The sequence below is a fragment of the Ornithorhynchus anatinus genome, chromosome 10 (genome assembly GCF_004115215.2).
Source record: "Ornithorhynchus anatinus isolate Pmale09 chromosome 10, mOrnAna1.pri.v4, whole genome shotgun sequence".
Lineage (NCBI taxonomy): Eukaryota > Metazoa > Chordata > Mammalia > Monotremata > Ornithorhynchidae > Ornithorhynchus > Ornithorhynchus anatinus.
The window spans coordinates 10,237,515-10,257,876 of record NC_041737.1 but is presented as its reverse complement, the minus strand read 5'-3'; the positions used below and the strand labels follow the sequence as shown (position 1 = coordinate 10,257,876).

Below are 20,362 nucleotides of genomic sequence, written 5' to 3'. Positions count from 1 at the left end.
GTGTATATGTATGTGTGTGTGATAAGTATGCTGTACTAAACATGCTGTATATGCTGTATATATATACATATATATATACACACATATATGTGTGTGTATGCTAAGTGTGTGTATATGTATGTGTGTATGATAAGTATGCTGTACTAAACATGCTGTATATGCTGTATATATATACACACACATATATAGCAGCGTGGCTCAGTGGAAAGAGCCTGGGCTTCGGAGTCAGAGGTCATGAGTTCAACTCCTTTCTCTGCCACTTGTCAACTGTGTGACTGTGGGCAAGTCACTTTACTTCTCTGTGCCTCAGATATCTCATCTGTAAAATGGGGATGAACTATGAGCCTCATGTGGGATGACTGGATTACCCTGTATGTCCCCCAGCGCTTAGAACAGTGCTCTGCACATAGTAAGTGCTTAACAAATACCAACATTATTATTATATATGCTAAGTATGCTAAGTATATATATAAGTATATATATAAGTATATATATATATATATACTAAGTATACTGTACTAAGGACAATATAGTAAGCGCTTAACAAATGCCATAGAAAATACTCTCTAATGTTCTGACATTGGCTTAACCTATTCAGTTATCCATTATTCAAAAGTTCATGTCCCCAGATAGTATCCATTTCCTACTGTGATTTTAAGTGGGAGTGAAAAGAGCGCTAAGAAAATTGATATAAATCCCTTTCTAGTGCACACCCCAAATACCTGTCAGGAAAATAGCTCTGGGAGAAATCAGGTACGTTTTTAGAAGGTCACATGCACAGTGTCCTAAGGTCGATGGCAGCGGTTAATCGGTCCTTGCTTGTTTCGGGTTTTCTCTTCCAGTTGTGACACGGTTCCAAAGCCTCGGTTTTTCCAGGGTTGCACATCGGCCTGCTTTGGCGTCCCGGATCGTAAATATTAAGGTGCCGATCAGGCAGTACGCCGCTGCTGCGAAGTAAGTGCGCTTTTCTTTTAGCAGGATGCTTCATAGTGGGCCCTCCCTAAAAATCTACGCTAGTTACTTGAATTTGGGCCCTGAAGAAACCTAGATCTGAGGGTTGTGGACAGACTGTGGATCTGTTCCACCCAAACCCTGAAATCCGAATCAATTACTATTAATAGTAGTCGCCGTCGCATGTGGGACGGGGCCGTGTCCAATCTGCTCATCTTGATTCTACCCCAGTGCTTAGAACAGAGCTTGGTACATAATAAGCACTAGACACAATATCACAATTAGTAGTAGTAATAAGTCGTCGTAATAATAATAATAAGGATAGTAGTGTGTGGCCTGAGGAGAAGTATGGCTTAGTTGATAGAGCAAGGGCTTACGAGTCAGAAGGGCCTGGGTTCTAATCCTGGCTCCGCCACTTGCCTGCTCTGTGACCTTCTCTGTGCCTCAGTTCCCTCTTCTGTAAAATGGAGACTGAGCCTCAGGGAATTGAGGCCCAGAGAAGTGAAGCGAGCGGGGCCAAACTGTTCACTGGGCTACGGAATTTTAATCTGATGCAAGTGTCGAGGCAAAAGATAAAAAAAATTCTACCTTTCACATCTGTAATTTATTGATTTATATCCATGTCTGTCTCCCCCTCTAGAGCGTAAGCTCATTACGCTTACACTCCCAAGGCAAGGGGTTCACTGGGCTTGGAGGCGAAAACATTGACTTTTTTCATTCATTCATTCATTCATTCATTCAATAGTATTTATTGAGCGCTTACTATGTGCAGAGCACTGTACTAAGCGCTTGGAATGTACAAATCAGCAACAGATAGAGACTGTCCCTGCCCATTGACGGGCTGACAGTCTAATGAGAAGCAGCGTGGCTCAGTGGAAAGAGCATGGGCTTTGGAGTCAGAGGTCATGAGTTCGAATCCCAGCTCTGCCACTTGTCAACTGTGTGACTGTGGGCAAGTCACTTAACTTCTCTGTGCCTCAGTTACCTCATCTGTAAAATGGGGACTAAGACTGTGAGCCCCATGTGGGACAACCTGATTCCCCTGTGTCTACCCCAGCACTTAGAACAGTGCTCTGCACATAGTAAGCGCTTAACAAATACCAACATTATTAATGGGGGGAGACAGACAAAAACAGTAGCAATAAATAGAATCAAGGGGATGAACATCTCATTAAAACAATAGCAATAGATAGAATCAAAGTGATGTACATCTCATTAACAAAATAAATAGGGTAATAAAAATATATACAATTGAGCGGACGAGCATAGTGCTGAGGGGAAGGGAGAGGGGGAGGAGCAGAGGGAAAGGGGGGAAAAGAGGGCTTAGCTGAGGGGAGGTGAAGGGTGGGTAGAGGGGGAGCAGATTTGACCTCTCTATTCTGCTTAGTTGAGCTGCGGCAGGGCGGGGGAGATATTTGAACGCCACATTTTCACACCTGTTCCTCTCTCAGGGTCTAGGCAAATTGGAATTTTAAAATTCCAGAGTGTTGGTTGGCGGTATTCCCGGGCAGTGTTCCGCCTCCCCGTTTGGGTTCAGGACGCCGTGGGCTTCCCCATCCTGAGTCTGGGCCCTCTTTTTAGTCCACTGGGGTTTTGGTGGGTTTTTGGCCGGGGCTTCCGTGGGCCGTATTTTTATATTCATTAATTTATTCAGTCGTATTTATTGAGCGCTTGCTGTGAGCAGAGCACGGTACTAAGCACTTGGGAGAGTACACTATAAGAATAAACAGACACATTCCCTGCCCACAACGAGCTTACAGTCTAGAGGGGAAGACAGACATGGATATAAATCAGTAAATTACAGACGTGAAAGTTAGAATTTTTTTTTTTTTAATCTTTTGCCTCAACACTTGCATCAAATTAAAATTCCGTACCCCCGAGGCTATGTTCAGAAGAATAAATTACAGCTGTGAAAGGTAGAAATTTTTTTATATTTCGCCTTAACACTTGCATCAGATTAAAATTCCGTGGCCCTGAGGCCATGTGCATCCTGAGGGTGGGGATGGGGGGGACCAGAGCAAATAGGCAGTATATCAGCATTGTCCAGAAGCGTATAGGCTCATCCCACTGTTTTCACAAGCTAGTTCTACATGATTTACACAACTGCTTTCAAAGAAAATAGCAATAGATCCAGACAGTCTGCTTGGAAGCATGGCTGTGTGAAACTGGAAAATACACGCGGTCGACATCCTCTGTCACACTGCCGGGGCAAATGACTCTAAGCTCTTTGTGGGCAGGGAGTGTGTCTGTTGATTGCTATAGTGTACTCTCCCAAGTGCTTAGTACAGTGCTTTGCACTCAGTAAGCGCTCAATAAAGACGCTTGAACGAGAGAATGAATGAAATGGGGCGACGGAGCAGTGAGTGGCCATGGCGAGTATTTGTCCCGTGGCTGCATTTGTATAAATAAAAGTGATCCTCCCTTCTATTTTCTGGTTGGGGTCCAAGGCAAGAAGACTTGTTTATCATTTGCAGCAGATACAGGCAAGTGCCTTCACTCCCTTGCCCTGTCAGTCAATCAATTATTATTAGTATCATTATTATTTTTTAAATGGTATTTGTTAAGCACTTACTGTGGGCCAGGTACTTTAGTAAGCATTGGAGTAGATTGGACACAGTCCGGGGCCCACAAGAGGCTCACAGTATATATCCCCATTTTACAGATGAGGGACTGAGGCACAGAGAAGCATGGTCACACAGCAGACAAGAGGAGGGGCTGAGATTAGAACCCAAGTCCTTCCGACTCCCAGGCCTGGGCTCTTTCTGATAGGCCGTGCGGCTTGTCAGTAAAATGGAAGGAATTCCTCTGCCTGGTGTCTCCACCTGTAGACCAGGAGCCTTCCCTCACCAACTCGTCCCTTTTGCTCTGACCCCCTGCTCTCATTACGCTTTCTCAGCTTTTGCCTCTCAATCGTTGCTTTTAAAATAGTTTGTCATATTCTCAGTGACCCCTCCCCCCCCCCCCCCGGGCCGGGGTCCCGTCTTCCCCCCACCTTGCCCATGCTCTCGGAGCTAGGGCCGAAAAGGAGACTAGAGCCATGGAGCTGAAATGGTGTCCATTTAGAAATCTTGTAAGCGGTGGTCGATATAACTCAAAACATCCCCGGTCAGGGACTGCCTGGGTTATTTTAGTAGGATTCATTAGTCAAATGTTGCTTTTCCCTTCCCCTTTCCCGGGGAAAAGGGGTAATTTGAACACGGCTCGGTGGTTTTGCAAACACCGGGTAGAACTGCGCAAATTCCAGCTCATCTATTTGTCTCGCATCTGCTAAAGATTTCTAAGTTCTGACTGGGGATTTCACTTGGTTTTTTTGGCCCGAGGGAGAATTTCTGCAGTTGGCAGGCCGGCGGTTCAACCCAGGCATTTATGGAAAGTAAATATAGAGATCAAGCCGGGACATTTTGCAGCAGTGTTCATTTTGGACACGGTAAATGAGTCTTTCCCATTCGCAGCCCTGCCGTTCCGGTCTGAAACGTAAGCTAGAGATGAAGTTTCCGAGGCTTTATGGACGTCAGCCAAGAATCGGTAGTTGCTAAGACAAGTCGCATCCATCCGCTGGGCCACCTGCTCAGACATGCTGTGTTTTCCACCCAGTAAGGCACCTGCAGCTAATTAGGAAGGAATATTGCTGTTACAGACCCACTATTTTGGGTACTTCTGTGGAATTGCTCATTAACTGGGAGGAGTTCTATTATTAGAATCAGTAATGACGAGCTGAGCTCCCACAACGTGTAGCATTTCGAGGACCAGGTACTGGATTGGATTTCGGAGGTGTCCGCTAGCCCCGTAATTCATCAGTGCTATCGCCTAGGCTTTCGTAGGAAGAAGAAAATGTCTCCAGAAGGTTTCCCGGCTGGAAAGTTTTCTCTGGACGCCTTTGAATCCATCGCCAAGCACTTCCAAGCTGCCCGCTCTCTTAGGTCTTTCACAGCTCCCTTTATTCTTTCTCCTTCCTCTCCTGGCTGTTGTCCCCGTGGCTGGGGTGGCCCGTTTTATTTACTTGGTTTCTGGGATGGGGCATGTAGATGTGCCGAAAAAGATTTCCAGAGGTAAGCCGGCAAAGGCAGAACGAGAGCTCTCTGATGAAGGTAGCCACAAGGGCATCTGGAAATTCAGTTAGTAGGATTTATGGAGCATCTGTCTGGGTGCAGACCATCAAACTAATAATGTTGGTATTTGTTAAGCGCTTACTATGTGCAGAGCACTGTTCTAAGCGCTGGGGTAAATACAGAGCAATCAGGTTGTCCCACGTGAGGCTCACAGTTAATCCCCATTTTACAGATGAGGTAACTGAGGCACAGAGAAGTTAAGTGACTTGCCCACAGTCACACAGCTGACTAGTGGCAGAGCCGGGAATCGAACCCGTGACCTCTGGCTCCGAAGCCCAGGCTCTTTCCACTGAGCCACGCTTCTTCCCCAGGCGATTGGGAGAACGCAGTAGAAGCGGAAAGCGAGATCCCCGCCTTCAAGGGACTTATCATCTAGCTGGGGAGATGGACACCAACAGACAAACGCTTAGTACAGTGCTGTGCACACAGTAAGCGCTCAATCAATACAGTTGATTGAAATTACGGGTAAGGGGAGTCATAGGAAATCGAAGATTTTTTTGTTCATAAAGTGCTGTAGACTTTGTGGGAATTTTAACTCCTTGAGGGCAGGAGTTACGTCTGTGGTATTTTACCCTCCCAAGCGATCACTGATTGATTAAGGGCTTTGGTGGTGCGGAGGAAGGGCTGAAGTGAAAGGTGGAGGATATAAGGTGGGAAGATGAGAGATAAATAGGGAAAGGCTACTTGGATGAGTAATCCTCTCACAAGGGCCTTGAAAGATGAGGTGAGCTCTGGTCTATCAGATAAAAAGGGGAAGAGAGTTCCAATCAGGCAGTAGGGCAAGAGTAAGAGTTTAGCAGCAGGAGCGGGGAGGACAAGGCCCAAGCGAGTAGGTTAGCGTGAGAGCTCTGAAGATTGTGAGCTGGGGTGTAGTGGAAGAAGAGTGGATGAGTAGATGGGAGAGAGCCGATTGAGCGTTTTAAAGCCAGTGGGTAGGCGTTCCTGGAAAGTGTAGCCAAGTGGGTAGAGCACCGGCCCTGGAGTCAGAGGGACCTGGGTTCTAATCCCAGCTCTGCCGCTGGTCTGCTCTGGGAGCTTGAGCAAGACACCTCACTTCTCTGGGCCTCAGTTACCTCATGTGTGAAATGGGGGTAGGATTATGAGCCCCATGTAGGACAGGGACTGAGGCCAGCCTGATTATCTTGTGTCCACCCCAGCGATTATTATAATGCCGGGCATAGAGTAAGAGCAAAAAATCTTTTGTCGAGGGGGACGGGGACCGGGAGGAAAAGCGTGTAGAACTCAAGGCCGAAAACCAGGAGCCCCGCGATCTAAATCCGTCTTGCCTCTTCGACGGGCCGGTTACAGGCCTTTGATTTCGTTTCTGGCTTCCCACAGGTCAAAATCCAAGCAGAAGCCTCAAGAAAAGTCATCGGGTAAGAAAAAAGATGCTCCCCCGAAGCAGAAGGTCTACCCTTTTATGGAGGGCGAGCCTGAAGATGACGTCTATCTGAAACACCTGTACCCGAGGCAGATCTACGAGGCGGAGAAAGCCATCCACCTGCTCAAGAAATTCCAAGTTCTGGATTTTACCTATCCCAAACAAATGGTCTATCTGGATCTGACCCTGGAAATGACGCCAGGGAAGAAGAAGGTATGAGGAACTGTGGTTGTGGAAGGGAATGCTGTTGAGGGTTGGCCTTCAGAAGAAGCTAATGATGAGACTTCCCTTTCAAACAAGAAGGAATAAATTCTTCAACCCCCTCAGAAAGTGGTTAACTTTCCACCTATGATCAGTTTTATAAAGGCAAACATTTTTTTTTTCTTAAAAGAACAGCCTCTGTCTTTTCGCAGTCAGCTCGTTTTATCTTTCCCTTCCTGACTGTTGGGGACAGCATTTTTTTTTCAAGTCATCCCAGTCTGTTTAATGTAACTGAAGATTGTTCTCTGATTACTTTTTGGGTAAACCGGCCCCAATGCTTCTAAATTTGCACATTTCACAATCATTTTACAACCTTGTCTCGATTATCTAACCTACCCGCTGGCTCAGGTGAACCAGTAGAGTTGAAAAAGGGTTTAATGGAAAATCAATTATTCAAACTATCAATCCATGGCATTCATTGAGTTCTTACTCTGTGAACCAGCGAGGCTTAGTGGTTAGGGCAACGGGCCCGGGAGTCAGAAGGACCTGGTTTCTAATCCCGACTCTGCCGCATGTCTGCTGTGTGACCTTGGGCAAGTCCCTTCACATCTCTGGACCTCAGTTCCCTCACCTGTAAAATGGGGATTAAGAGAGTGAGCCCAGTATGAGACAGGGACTGTGTCCAAACTGATTAACTGATATCTACCCCAGCTTTTAGAATAATGGTTGGCACCTGGTAGGCGCTTAACAAGCACCATAGTTATTACTTTGTGCAGAGCACTGTACTAAGCGCTTGGGAGAGTCCAATCCAACAATTAGCAGACACGATCCCTGCCCATAATGAATTTCCAGTCTAGAGACGTCGAGCTGGCAGGGTGCGTGGCTTTTGAGCTCAGATGGCCACTGGGGCCACCGAGTCAGGGTACATTCCCAACCTTCCCTGGGAAGGTCAAAGACCTGACCTCCACACTCTCTCTGCAGCCTGGGGCAGGGCTGGATGCACAAGCCTCTCTTTTTTTTTAATCCGTGGTATTTGTTAAGCGCTTCCTATGTGCCAGGCACTGTATTAAACGTTGGAGGAGCTACAAGATGGTTGGGCACAGCTCCTGTCCCACGTAGGGCTCCCAGTCTTCATCCCCATTCTGCAGATGAGGGAACCGAGGCACAGAGGAATGAAGTGATTTGCCCAAGGTCACCCGGCAGACAGGTGGATAGAACCCGGGTCCTCTGACTCTCCAGTCCCGTGCTCTTTCCACACTGCTCTACTCGAAGCTGCTACAGTCGCCGTGAAAGCCGGAAACTTGTGGGTCAGGCTTGGCATGGTTAATCTGCGTCACAGATGGGTTGCACCCGGCTAATTGAAGGGAAAAAACTGGCGTTTATTTAATCTCTAGGGATTTGGATTTCTGCCTGGCAGCCTCTGAATAATTCTAGGTTTAGCCAGCTTGTGACCTCTTTCCCCTCTTGCCCTACCACCTGTACCCCTACCTGTAGTGATTGGTTGAGTCCTGTGCTTTCACAGCTGTCTTTTGGGGAGAAGAACAGATTTTCTCTACCTCCTTTTCTTCTTGGCCTTGTCTTTTTTGTGTCCTTCCTCCTTAATTTTTGTTTTCAACCTGTTGACATTATTACCCTCCTTATGTTTTCTCAATCTTTATCTCCCTCCCTTCCTTCCTGCCTTCCTTTCTGCCTTCCTTCCTTCTTTCCTTCCATCCTCCCTTCCTCCCTCCCTCCCTAATTCAACCTTTTTGTGAGCAGTTAAGTATATTCCTGAGCTTCCCCTATTTTCACAGTTTAAAAGTAACTAATTGTATTTTTGTCTTTAGAAAAAGGCAGAACCATTTTCCAGTGTCCTGAATTTTCCATATCCATTCACTTCAGAAGTCAATAAAGTTCTCGTGTTTTCAGAGGTGAGTAAATTCTGTAGGATTTTTACTTCAAAATATACTACATGGGCTGAAAGAATCATTTGGAAACTAGCTCACTCTATAAGAATTAAAACCAAGGGTATTTAGAGCTTGGCAGAAGAATGAGATTTTAAAAGAACTAGCCTTAAAGTTAAAAAATGGCCTAAAAGTAATGGTAATTTTTTTGGGTGGTGATTTTTCTGATTATTTTGTTTTAATGCTAGTTATTGAAAATTTGGAATGCCAATTCCTTCTCAAAGGAAGCCAATATTGTTGCAGTCTTCTGCAAATGCCAAATTGATTTAGTCACAGCTAATCCCATTTTAATTCTTTTCTTTAGTCTTCCCAAAATTTAATATTTACAGAGTTGGAGGGTTTCAAAATGTCATCTTTTTTCAACTTTCTTAGAAATTCTGGGTCCTTTTTTTCAACTTGCTTCAGAACTCCTGGGTCACTTTTTTTAACTTTCTTCAGAACTTCTGGGACACTTCTGTCTTTCTTTTCAGGCACATAAAAGTGGACAGTTGGACTTAAGGAATTTTTAATGGTTTTATTTTATTCTAATCCTTTGCAGAGTAGTCTTTTTCATATTGGAATCCTTGATCCCTTTCCCATTTTTACGTTTGTCCAGAAAGTGTCAAAATCAAGTCCAGGATCAGTGGGTGATTAATCTAAATGCCAAAGGTTTTTCTGTATTTTTGTGTGACTGCCCCTGTGAGTTTGTATTAGTAAATTCTAATGTTTTCTAGATTGGCCACTCAGGTGGCCTAGATAGACTGACTGGTGGTATTCAGTAGTTCTAACGAAAAAGGATTTTCCTTCGTGAAGACATCGGGATGACTCAGAACTAAGGTCATTTGACTGAATGGATCCCAGGGGGACAAAAAGCATTGCAAATTTCTCCACATTGCTTTCATAAACAACCAGCCCAGGGAGCCACTTGGGATGAAGGGCGGATGATGAGAGCAAATCGGAGACCAACTAGTTTTGATATTAGAAGTCAATCAGGTGACTTTCCTCTCATTATATAAGTAATAAGGTGACGCATCGGAGAGCTCTGGTTCTCTGTTCCATTCTGACCTTCCGATTCAGCCACTCTATTTTCACCGTCGTAGAGCAACTGTCTGTTCACTCATTCGTGCATTCAGTCGTATTTGTTGAGCGCTTACTGTGTGCAGAGCACTGTACTAAGTGCTTGGAATGTACAGTTCGGCCACAGATAGAGACGATCCCTGCCCAGCAACGGGCTCACGGTCTAAACGGGGAAGACAGACAAAAAACAGTAGTCAGGCATCGATACCATCAAGATAAATAGAATCATATATGCACAGTGCTGTGGGGAGGGGAAGAGCAGAGGGAGGGAATAAGGAGAGTGGGGAGGAAAGGAGAGGCAGAGGGAAAGGGAGGGCTCAGTCTGGGAAGGCCTCCTGGAAGGGGTGAGTTTTTAGGAGGGCTTTGAAGGGGGGAAGAGAGTTTGGCGGAGGTGAGGAGGGAGAGCATTACAGGACAGCGGTAGGACGTGGGCCAGAGGTCGACGGCGGGACAGGCGCAAACGGGGGACCGTGAGGAGGTGAGCGGCAGAGGAGCGGAGTGTATGGGGTGGGCAGCAGAAAGAAGGGAGGTGAGGTTGGAGGAGGCAAGGTGATGAAGAGCTTTGAAGCCAGGAGTGAGGAGTTTTGTACAAAGGTTGAGAGGCAACCACTGGGCGGTTTTTGAGGAGGGGAGTGACATGCCCAGAGCGTTTCTGTAGAAAAATAACCTGGGCAGCGGAATGAAGAATAGACTGGAGCGGGTAGAGACAGGAGGATGGGAGATCAGAGAGGAGGCTGGTGCGATAATCCAGTCGGGTTATTATGAGAGCTTGTACCAGCAAGCTCTGTTGGAAGAAGGATTTTATAAATCAAAAGCCCTGAGTTTTCCTTTAGAGAAATAGTAATTGGCGAAAACAGCGGGGATCACTTCTTGTTTGTGTTGGGTTATATTGGTCTCTAGCAAAGTACTTGAAGCCAGGCTGGTAATATTAATGCAAAATCAATTTTTTTTTTGGACAGAAAGCTGAAGACATTAAAGTAGCAGAAGACAATGGAGCTGCATTTGCAGGGGGGACTGAACTAATTCAAAAGGTCTGTAATTAATAATAATGATGATGGTAATTGTTAAGCGCTTACTTTCTGTCAAGCACTGTTCTTAACACTGGGAAAAATACAAGCTACTAATAATAATGGTGGTATTTGTTAAGCGCTTACCGTTTGCTAGTGACTGTACAAGTGCTGGGGTGGATACAAGCACATCAGGTTGGACGCCGTCCCTGTCCCACATGGGGCTCACAGTCTTAATCCCCATTTTGCAGATGAGGTAACTTAGGCACAGAGAAGTGACTTGTCTAAAGTCCTACAGCAGACAAGTGACGGAGCCAGGATTAGAACCCAGGTCCTTCTGAGTCATTCATATTTATTGAGCACTTACTATGTGTAGAGCACTGCACTAAGTGCTAGGGAGAGTATAATATAACAGTAAACAAAATTGGTAGATGCCCTCAGCAAGTTTACAGTTTAGAGGGGGAAACAGATATTAATGTGAATGAATAGTTTATGTATCTGTGGATTACATTCAAAAGAAGAAACAATCTAAGAAGACCAGTTCATTCAGTGGTATTTATTGAGTGCTTACTGTGTGCAGAGCACTGTACTAAGCACTAGGGAGAGTACAATACAACAATTAACAGACACATTCCCTGCCCACAACGAGTGTAAAGTTTCACGGCGGGTGGGAGACAGACATTGATATAAATACATTGGGTAGAACAAAGAGAGCACGTGAGGGCGATGCAGAGGGAGTGGGAGAAGAGGACAAAGGGGCTTAGTCGGGGAAGGCCTCTTGGAGGAGATGTGCCTTCAATAAGACTTTGAAGCGGGGGAGAGCAATTATGGAAATTAAATACACATTTTAGTTAAATCCATTTTAATTATCTCTGTGCAAATGAAAAATGATTTATTCTTCTGGCCTGCATAATCCAGGGTCAAGCATCTAGTAGCATGGCACTATGGATAGAGCACGAGACTGGGAGTCAGAAGGTCACGGGTTCTAATCCCAGCTCCGTCACCTGTCGGCTATATGACCTTGGGCAAGTCACTTCACTTCTGTGCCTCAGTGGCCTCATCTGTAAAATGAGGATTAAAACTGTGAGCCCCACATGGGACAGGGACTGTGCCCAACCCAATTTACTGGTAAATACCACAGCACTTAGTCCAGTGCCTGACACCTAGTAAGAACTTAACAAATACCATTATCATTATTATTATATTGTGATAATATATTGTTATATATTATATATTGTTATGTAATATATTGTTATATTATTATTAAGACCTGAAGTCACTCTTTAGTGATCTGGGTTCTAAATCTGGCCCTGCCACTGCCACTTGTCAGCCGTGTACACTCGGGTGAGTCATTTAGTTTATCTGTGTCTCAGTTACCTCCTCTGTAAAATGGGGATTAAGAACGTGAGCCCCATGTGGGACGGACTGTGTTCAACCTGATTAACCAGTGCTTAGTACAGTGCCTGGCTCATAGCACACGGTTAACATATACCGTTAAAACAAAATGAAACAAAGAAACTGCCCAGGTTGGGTCAGTTTCCAATTTTAACCGAGTAGATATCTCCGTTTCTACTGTCGGCACCGAGGATACCAGAATTGGGAATAATGAACTCCGACCTTGGAATTTAGCCTTTTTTTCCTTCTGCCTAGCGGTTATTAGGATGAGAAAAATTTAAGTGCTCCTTCGAGGTGAAGTTTGTACACATTGATTATTCATTTTACACTCCCTCTTTTGTCAATGTCAGATCTCTTAAAAGAAATCCTCTTAAAAGAAATCGGAGGTGGGGAGGCTGTCTGGAAATGTTGTGACTCCAAGGCACCTTAATACCTAGTTGGGAAATTAGATAACGAATCGATGAGTGAGTTTATCGGTGGTAAAAATGTCCAAATTGCCCTGAAAATTTCACAGTTTTCCAACAGCCGGGCATTTCCCTATTAAATTTTACTAAGTTAACATTTTCTGGTGACTTTCAGATCTTGGACGATGAAATCCAGGCTGACTTTTATGTAGCCGTGCCAGAAATAGTGCTAAAGCTGAATCTTTTACGGCGGAAACTGAAGAACAGATTTCCCAAGAAGACTCGGAGTAAGAGATTATTCTTTCTTCTTCAGCTTAATCCGTCTGTTCAGTTGCCACAGCAAAAAGTTAAGATTACTTAAAGGCTGTTCTGTTTCTGTATGCACCCCCAGGACTCGATTTCCACAGGGGCTCTTAGGTGACCGAGTAAGTCAACCCTGCTTTGTCAATTTCAGTCTGCAGTCTAAATTGAACTTGCCACCAGTGAGAAGGAGCGTGCTCTGGTGGAATGAATATGGGCATGGAAGTCAGAAGGACCTGGGTTCTAATCCCGGCTCTGTCAGTTGCTTGCTAGGTGACTCTGGGCAAGTCACTTAACTTCTCTATGCCTAAGTTCCCCTGTCCTCCCTCCTATATAGACCGTGAGCCCCATGCAAGACAGCGACTGTGTACAATCTAGTTAAATTGTACCCATCCATCGCACCTCGAAGGCACTTAACAAATATCCAGAAAGAAATTAGAAACTCACCACATTATCTAAATGGTGTGGAGAAGAACTTTATCGTGTGAAGACAGCGAATGAAAGTTCGATATCGTTTTAGCAAGTTCCCTTTTCTCTGTGGCGACTCTAGTTGTACAAAATCACTAGTTGCAGTCATCCAAGTTCTTATTATGGGCCCTGTTTCATCAGGGCTTACAGTCTAAGAGATAAGGGGATCGGGTATATTATCTCCATTTTACAGATGAGGAAACTGCGAAAGAAAGGTTAAGTGACTTGCCCAAGGTGCCTTATCAGGCCAGTTGTGGAGCTGGGATCAGAACCCATCCCGTGCCTCTTTCTATAAGGCCATCCTGCCTGTTGAATGTAGGCTTCTTCTGGGCTAGCGCTAGGGTCCCTCTTTTCAGAAGCGGGCTTAATAAATAAAACCCGACTGGAAACTTGTCTTAATTGTCAATTCTTCTCAAGTGGAAATTGGACCTGACCACTGTTTTTAATTTTTGTACTGACCCTACATTAGAACTGAACCAGGTCGAACTGTTTCTGTGATAGCTTTTGGAGCAGCACGCCTAGTGGAAAGAGCACGGGCTGGGGGTCAGAAGTCATGGGTTCTAATCCTGGCTCTGCCCCCAAGACTGCCGTGTGACTTTGGGCAAGTCAGTTCACTTCGCGGTGCCTCAGTTCCCTCATCTGTAAAATGGGGATGAAGCCCGTGAGCCCCTCGTGGGACAACATGATAACCTTGTATCTATCCCAGTGCTTAGAACAGTGCTTGACACATAGTAAGCGCTTAACAAATACCATCATTGCTATCATTCTTCTTATTATCCAACTACTGTACTTTGCACAGTGCCTAATGGTCTATTACTTTCTACCTTCAGTCCTCGTTTTCACATGACCGTCATTGTCATTCTCAGCCTGAAGCGGGTGGCCTCTGTATTTTTTTTTGATCTAAAAGCAATTCAGTGATTTCCTAGCTACCCAATCAGTGGTCTTTATGGAGCGCTCACCCTGTGTAGAACAATGGGCGAAGCACTTGGGAGAGATTAACAGTAGAGTTAACTGTTACAGTTCCTGCCCTCAAGGAGTTGACAGTCTAGCGAAGGAGATGCCGAAATAGAGGAGCCAAAGGTTTGCAGGTAACTTTGTTTCCGATTGCAGAATGAACTGGCGAGCGTCACTTGATAAGGTCAGATTTTGGCTAGGGTTCAAACATCTGCTACGTTTTTCTTGAAAACCAGATCCATGTTCCTGCTCCCCTTCACATTTTCTTTTCACCCCGCGTCTTATAATAGCCCACCGCACGGCATCCGGGTTCCTTAATCACAGAGGGCAAACGATTAACCTGTCAAAAATGTTGAAACGGAGCCTTCGCCAGATGTGTGTTTAGGACAAGTGAAGCTTGGCTAATGGGTTTACCACGTTATTCAGTTCCTAGTTTAGGAACATTTGATTCTCCTCATACCTAAGAGAAGCCTTTAGGGCAAAATAGAAATTACATTTTGAGCAAATGGGTGAAATGAAAAAAAAAAAAAGAAAAGGCAAACCAACAAACAGGCCCCTGCAGCTGGGTTCATTATTTACGCATTCCGTCTCCTCCGCTAATGGGAGTGGGCGGGACGGTCACAGCTGGATCAAGTCCACTCATTTTGCAGCGTGTTGAATGCTCCAGTTTTATTAGCTGCATTTTTAACTACTCACTTAACTGTGGGCTCTTCCCCTTTCCGGTTGTTTTCTGGGTACTTTTCCTTTTTCCTTTTTAGGAAGGGATTTAAAATCAGGTGTCGATCTCGATTCAAGGGAAACTTGGCCCTTACCGACCTTAGAGCGGGTTCTTTTTTGAATAAGGGTGCCCCAGAGTCCTTTCCCCAGAAGTTTGCTAAAAAATACTTGGGCGATAAACTCCACTGGTTTCCGTTCCGTCTCCAGTCGATGGTATAGACAGCGACGCGGTCCTCAGACCCAAATTAGTGGAATGGAAGAAGTGAAGCAGAAAGGCCTTAATGAGACGTGTCCTCTGGGCTTAAGAAGCTTTCCGGTCTCTGAGTGACCAGCTCAGGCAGAGCCGACTGGTTGCCCTTTCGCGTGCTTCATTAGCCACCTGGTGGGCTAAACCCACGGACTCAAGCAGGACAGCGAAAAACGAGAAGAGTTGGTGTATGTTAGTGAGATATCACATTCCCATAACGGCCAGGGTCTTTCCAACCCCTGTTTTGGGCAGGACTGAACTGGTTCTGAAAAACTTTCTGGGAAATCCCCAACAGGAAGGCTTGAGAGTTTGGGGTCCCACCGAGATAGGCTTCTCCTTCAGCCTCCCCTCGGGATGTCACCGCTATGACGATCCGCTCACGGTTCTCAGCTTTCTTCTCCTGATTTGAGTGTGATTTTTGTCCCTAATGGTAGAGAAGTGAAAAGTGAATAAACCGTTGAGGACAAAAGTAAGGAAAGGTAATAACTCTGTTAGCTCGCTGAGGGCAGGGAACATGTCTTCCATCTCTGTTATATTGGACTCTCCTGAGTGCTTAGTACAGTGCTATGCTCACAGTAAGCGCTCAGTAAATACCATTGATTGATTAACGGCGAAGGCATTGTTAATTCATGAGCTGGTGGATAGAGCACAGGCCTGGGAATCAGAAGGACCAAGGTACTAATCTTGACTCCTCCACTTGTGTGCTGTGGGACCTTGAGCAAGTCACTTCACTTCTCTGGACCTCAGTTCCCTCATCTGCAAAATGGGGATGAAGACTGTAAGCCCCATGTGGGACAGGGACTGTGTCCAGTCTGATTTGCTCGTATCCACTCCAATGTTTAGTACAGTGCCTGGCATATGGTAAGTGTGTAACAAATGCCCCAATTATTATTATTATTATTTTTATAATTATTATTTTAAAGAGAAAGGTGTACTTAAATTAGGAAAGAACACAGGACTGAGATTCTGGAGACTTAACACTCAAGTTACTTTGGGCCAGGCACTCAACCTCTCTGGGCCTTGGTTTTTTTCCAGAGCCAGGATTAGAACCCAGGTCCTCTGACTCTATCGACTAGACCATGCTGCTGCTTGTTTTGACCAAGACCTTCAAGTCAGTTCAACCCATAAATGTTAACTCTCAAAATACTGTTCTCTCTGGTTTTCTCGATAAATTTTATCCATCTCTTCTCCACGTGTGCGCCTCCACTATGCTTTTTAAGGCTTTGTTTTGTTTTTTCAAACCAGACTCCATCGGACGTGACATACCCAAAATGCTCGAACTCTATAAGACCGGCCACGAGATTGCAGTCAAGGAGGAAAGGGAGAATTTTCTCCAGACCAGAATAGCAACCGTGAGTTCTTGGCTAACCACTCTCTTTCCTTTCTCGCACAAGTGTTTGGGGTTGTTAATTTTTAGAAGATGCAGTCTCGGGCAGGTGTGCTAGAAATGTTACACAACAGTCCCGGTTAACCCATGGCCTAATTCGGTGGAACGATCCAGGGAAATACAGCAGCACCTGCTTTCTGGTCCGTGGAATTAGGCAATTAAAATGTCGTTCTTGTCTTATGCTGTCGAATTGTGTCCGACCCATAGCGATACTATGGACACATCTCTCCCAGAACGCCCCACCTCCTTCTGCACTCGTTCTGGTAGTGGAACCAGAGGGTTTTCTCGGTTAAAATCCGGAAGCGCTTTACCGAGTCTCCGCCCTCGACTCTCTCCCGTGCCGCTGCTGCCCATCACAGGTGAGTTTTGGCTTGTAGCTGATTGCCTTCCATCGCTAGCCCCTTCCCAAACTAGGAATGGCATGGGTAGGCCTCCGCTTGACTCTCCCTCCCGTCGTCGAACCTGGTAGAGTCCTGGAATCCTTCCAGGTGTGACCCTGAGAGGTTGGTTAAGATTTTAATGGTTAAAATTCTGGTTTTTGATTCTCCCTCCTTTATCATCAGAGTCATATCACGTTGGTGGCAGGCGGTCAGGCCAAGCCTCCATTTCTCCGTCGCTGAGCTGATTTGACAGGAGCCCGGGGGAAGTTGGAGGGGTGTCTGCTGGGGATAGAGGGTCCTTCGCTATCTGGACTATACTCCCGGACCCACCGTATCCCTGAATAGAAACAGAATTGTCTAGAAGAAAGCTTCGTGGGGGGGCCTTGAGATAGTCGTACAGGTGCGGAGACGGAGCGACCCGTGATCAGTCAGTCAGGGGTACGTATTTAGCGCTGACTGCGTGCAGAGCACCGCACTAAGCCCTGGGGAGAGTCCTGTGCGTCAGAACTGGTAGACGCGTTCCCTGCCCACAACACTGCCAGAGAGAACCTAACTGCCATCAGTCTGGATGGCTTAATATGCCTTCCTGGGGTGAGAGAGCCGAGAGCTGCCCACGCCTGGGCTGAAGCTAAAGCGAGCTCGTCGAGGGCAGGGAATGCATCTGTTTGTTGCATCGCACTCCCCCAAGCGCTTAGTAGAGTGATTTGCACACAGTAAGCGCTCAGTTAAGTGCGATGGAATGAAAACAGACCCGAAATTGCATACTGGCCCCCCACACTCGCCGTCTTTCTGACCAACATCTGGTTGAGGGAAGCTGGCTGAGAGGCGGCGGGAACTAGTTTTTTTAAAACAGCCTTTTGAAAAGTGCAGTTGGACCAATTTTTAGAGCTTTGAACTAAAGTTAAAGACAAGAATCAGAAGTGAAGAAAACATTTAGAGCCTGTTTTTGTCAGCTTCCGTGAAAGAAAGAAAAAGTCATAGCAAACCTTAAACTGGATTGTTGAGACACAGTCTATTCTTGGACCATTGTGGATTCTCATTCATAATTAAATGATGCTGTTTTGGAAAGCTAAACTCTGGGTTAAACTTTGACATTAGGTTATCTGTCCTCATGCCAGCAATTTCAAAAAAGCTTGGCGTAGTGGATAGAGCACGGGCTTGGGAGTCAGAAGGTCATGGGTTCTAATCCCAGCGCCATCACTCGTCTGCTGTGGGCCTTGGGCAAGTCACTCCACCGCTGTTGCCTCAGTTATCTCATCTGTGCCTCTGTGCCTCAGTAACCTCATCTGTAAAATGGGGAAGAAGACTGTGAGCCCCGTGGGGGACAGGGACTGTGTCCAACCCGATTTGCTTATATCCACCCCAGCGATTAGTGCGGTCCCTTGCACATAATAAGCCCTTAACAAATATCATCATTATAATTATTATTAGAAAATACTGTGATCATTCAAGTTTCTATCCGATTTTCTGTGAGGTACTGCATTTAATTTAGATTCAGATATCCTAAATGTCTTCCTAATAATTTCCCCCCACGTTTTCGTCAAACCACGGGCTTGACAAAGCAACAGGCTCTTTTCTACATAAGGTTTCTGGTAACATGGTGTAACAACCTTTTAGAAACTGGAAAGGCCAGGCTCCTGGGCCTGGGTTTTAAAGTTTTGTAATTGACCACCCCTTCACTTCTGAAATATCTCAGAATGAAGAACTTTTTGATGCGTGCAAGTCAGGATTGAGCTTTATGCCTTAGTCATCGTTTAGAGCTAAAACCCACCATTTACGCAAGTGTTTTCCCAGGTGTGAAGAATAACAACAACAGTGAAAACATTAATAATGAAAATTGTGGTGTTTAAGCATTTGTGTCCAACAATGTACTGGGTGCCGGAGTAGAGACGAGATAGATTGGACACAGTCTCTGCCCCACATGGGTTCTAGAGGCTAAGGGAGAAGGAGAATAGGAATTTAATCCCCGTTTTACAGTTGAGGAAACTGAGAACCAGAGTAGTAAAGTGACCCGTCCAAGGTCACCCAGCAGGCAAGTGGCAGAACTGGAATTAGAACCCAGGCCCTTTGACTCCTTGGCCCAGGCTCTTTCTACTAGGGCCATCCTAAAATGCATGTATTCCTGAGGCACAAGCATTCGAGCTTAATCCCACGAAAGGTGTGTCTGGACTTGGAAGTTCTGTTCAAAGGATGTCAGTTGGTGTTTTTATAAGACTCTAAATCTGTTTTCTGTCAGCAAGAGGACAACCCAGTCAGGATTTGTTTCGTGTCCTGATAGGTTTCTTGTGTGGTTTAGGTACTTGGCCCACAGCCTCATATTTCCCAATTCCTGGGAGTGTGATTCTAGGGCAACCACTGTCTTGTGGCGGGGGGGGGTGGATTTCTCAGCATTTTCCCGGTCCTTCATGAAAGCCGGTCTGGATTAGTTTACAGGAGACTATTGTGTTACTGATCAAAGGGAAAATAGTGTGTTTTTTGATTCTTGTGGTCTTTTAAATCTCTGACAAATAAATGAACCATGATTGTTTTCTGTTGAGGATTACTGCATCTTGTGAGGGTCAGGGAGAGAATTAGAAATCTTTTTTTTTCACAGAATTATTAGTCATTTATCGAGAGAGGCGATTGGGAAAGACAAGATAGTTTAAGAGAACAAGCTAAACACGATGCCTCCATTCCTCTCCCCCACCAACAAACCCCTGTGAGTCTCAGGGTAGAAAAAGGGGTCTAGAGGGTCCGTGAGAGCCTCAAGAAAAAGAACCATTTCTAATAACATTCAAATCTAGAGAGGATATTATCCAAAACCTCTCACAGATACCGACTGCTGTTTTGCCTCAGAAAACATTAGTATGTGCGTGTCGCGTGTGATGGTCTGAATTTAGTTTTGAGATCGTGCGTAAGGCACCGCCTCAGACCGAACAGGTGTGCTCAGGTGATCCGGTCGAGTGACTCTTTCTTGCTTCTGAAAAGGCACGTAAGGTCCAGCTCACGGTCTCAACTAGAAAAGCAGAAACGGGTTTCTCTAAGTCTGCTCAAGTAGGAACAGGTCTCGCCTGAGCCCGAGTCATAGATTCATACCTATTCAGAAGCTTTCAGGCTAGTCTTGGCCGTTTTCGCCCCTCATTTTCAGACTGGTCATAGCTGACGACTCTCTTCAGAGTAATAAAGATATTTAGGTCGAGGATCACGCACAGAGGACTGTGAACGCCGTGACGCCCGGTCACTCTGTCAAAAGAAATTATGTCCAGCGAGAGATCTCAGAAGCCCGTCCGTCTTTACACCCCGTCAGATCAGTGTTTTTCAAATCTCTGGTCCGTGAACGTGCTCTCTGGTGAGTTACAGTTTTCCCCAGATGGCACGTGAAAGTTTTTGGTTCTTTGAAAAACGTAGCGACCGCTTTTCAGTAATAATAATAATAATGTTGGTATTTGTTAAGCGCTTACTATGTGCAGAGCACTGTTCTAA

The 20,362-nt window shown here is 45.5% G+C and overlaps 1 protein-coding gene across 1 annotated transcript in view; it reads left to right on the top strand.

Moving 5' to 3' along the window:
* The window catches only part of MRPL1 (mitochondrial ribosomal protein L1), a 28,849-nt gene that overhangs the window by 1,165 nt on the left and 7,322 nt on the right, over positions 1 to 20,362 (top strand). Inside the window, exons 2-7 of the mRNA XM_029074097.1 lie at positions 843 to 954; positions 6,399 to 6,654; positions 8,469 to 8,552; positions 10,601 to 10,672; positions 12,623 to 12,734; positions 16,379 to 16,485. Coding sequence (XP_028929930.1) covers positions 843 to 954; positions 6,399 to 6,654; positions 8,469 to 8,552; positions 10,601 to 10,672; positions 12,623 to 12,734; positions 16,379 to 16,485 — 743 coding nt within the window. The remainder of the gene's footprint in view (positions 1 to 842; positions 955 to 6,398; positions 6,655 to 8,468; positions 8,553 to 10,600; positions 10,673 to 12,622; positions 12,735 to 16,378; positions 16,486 to 20,362) is intronic.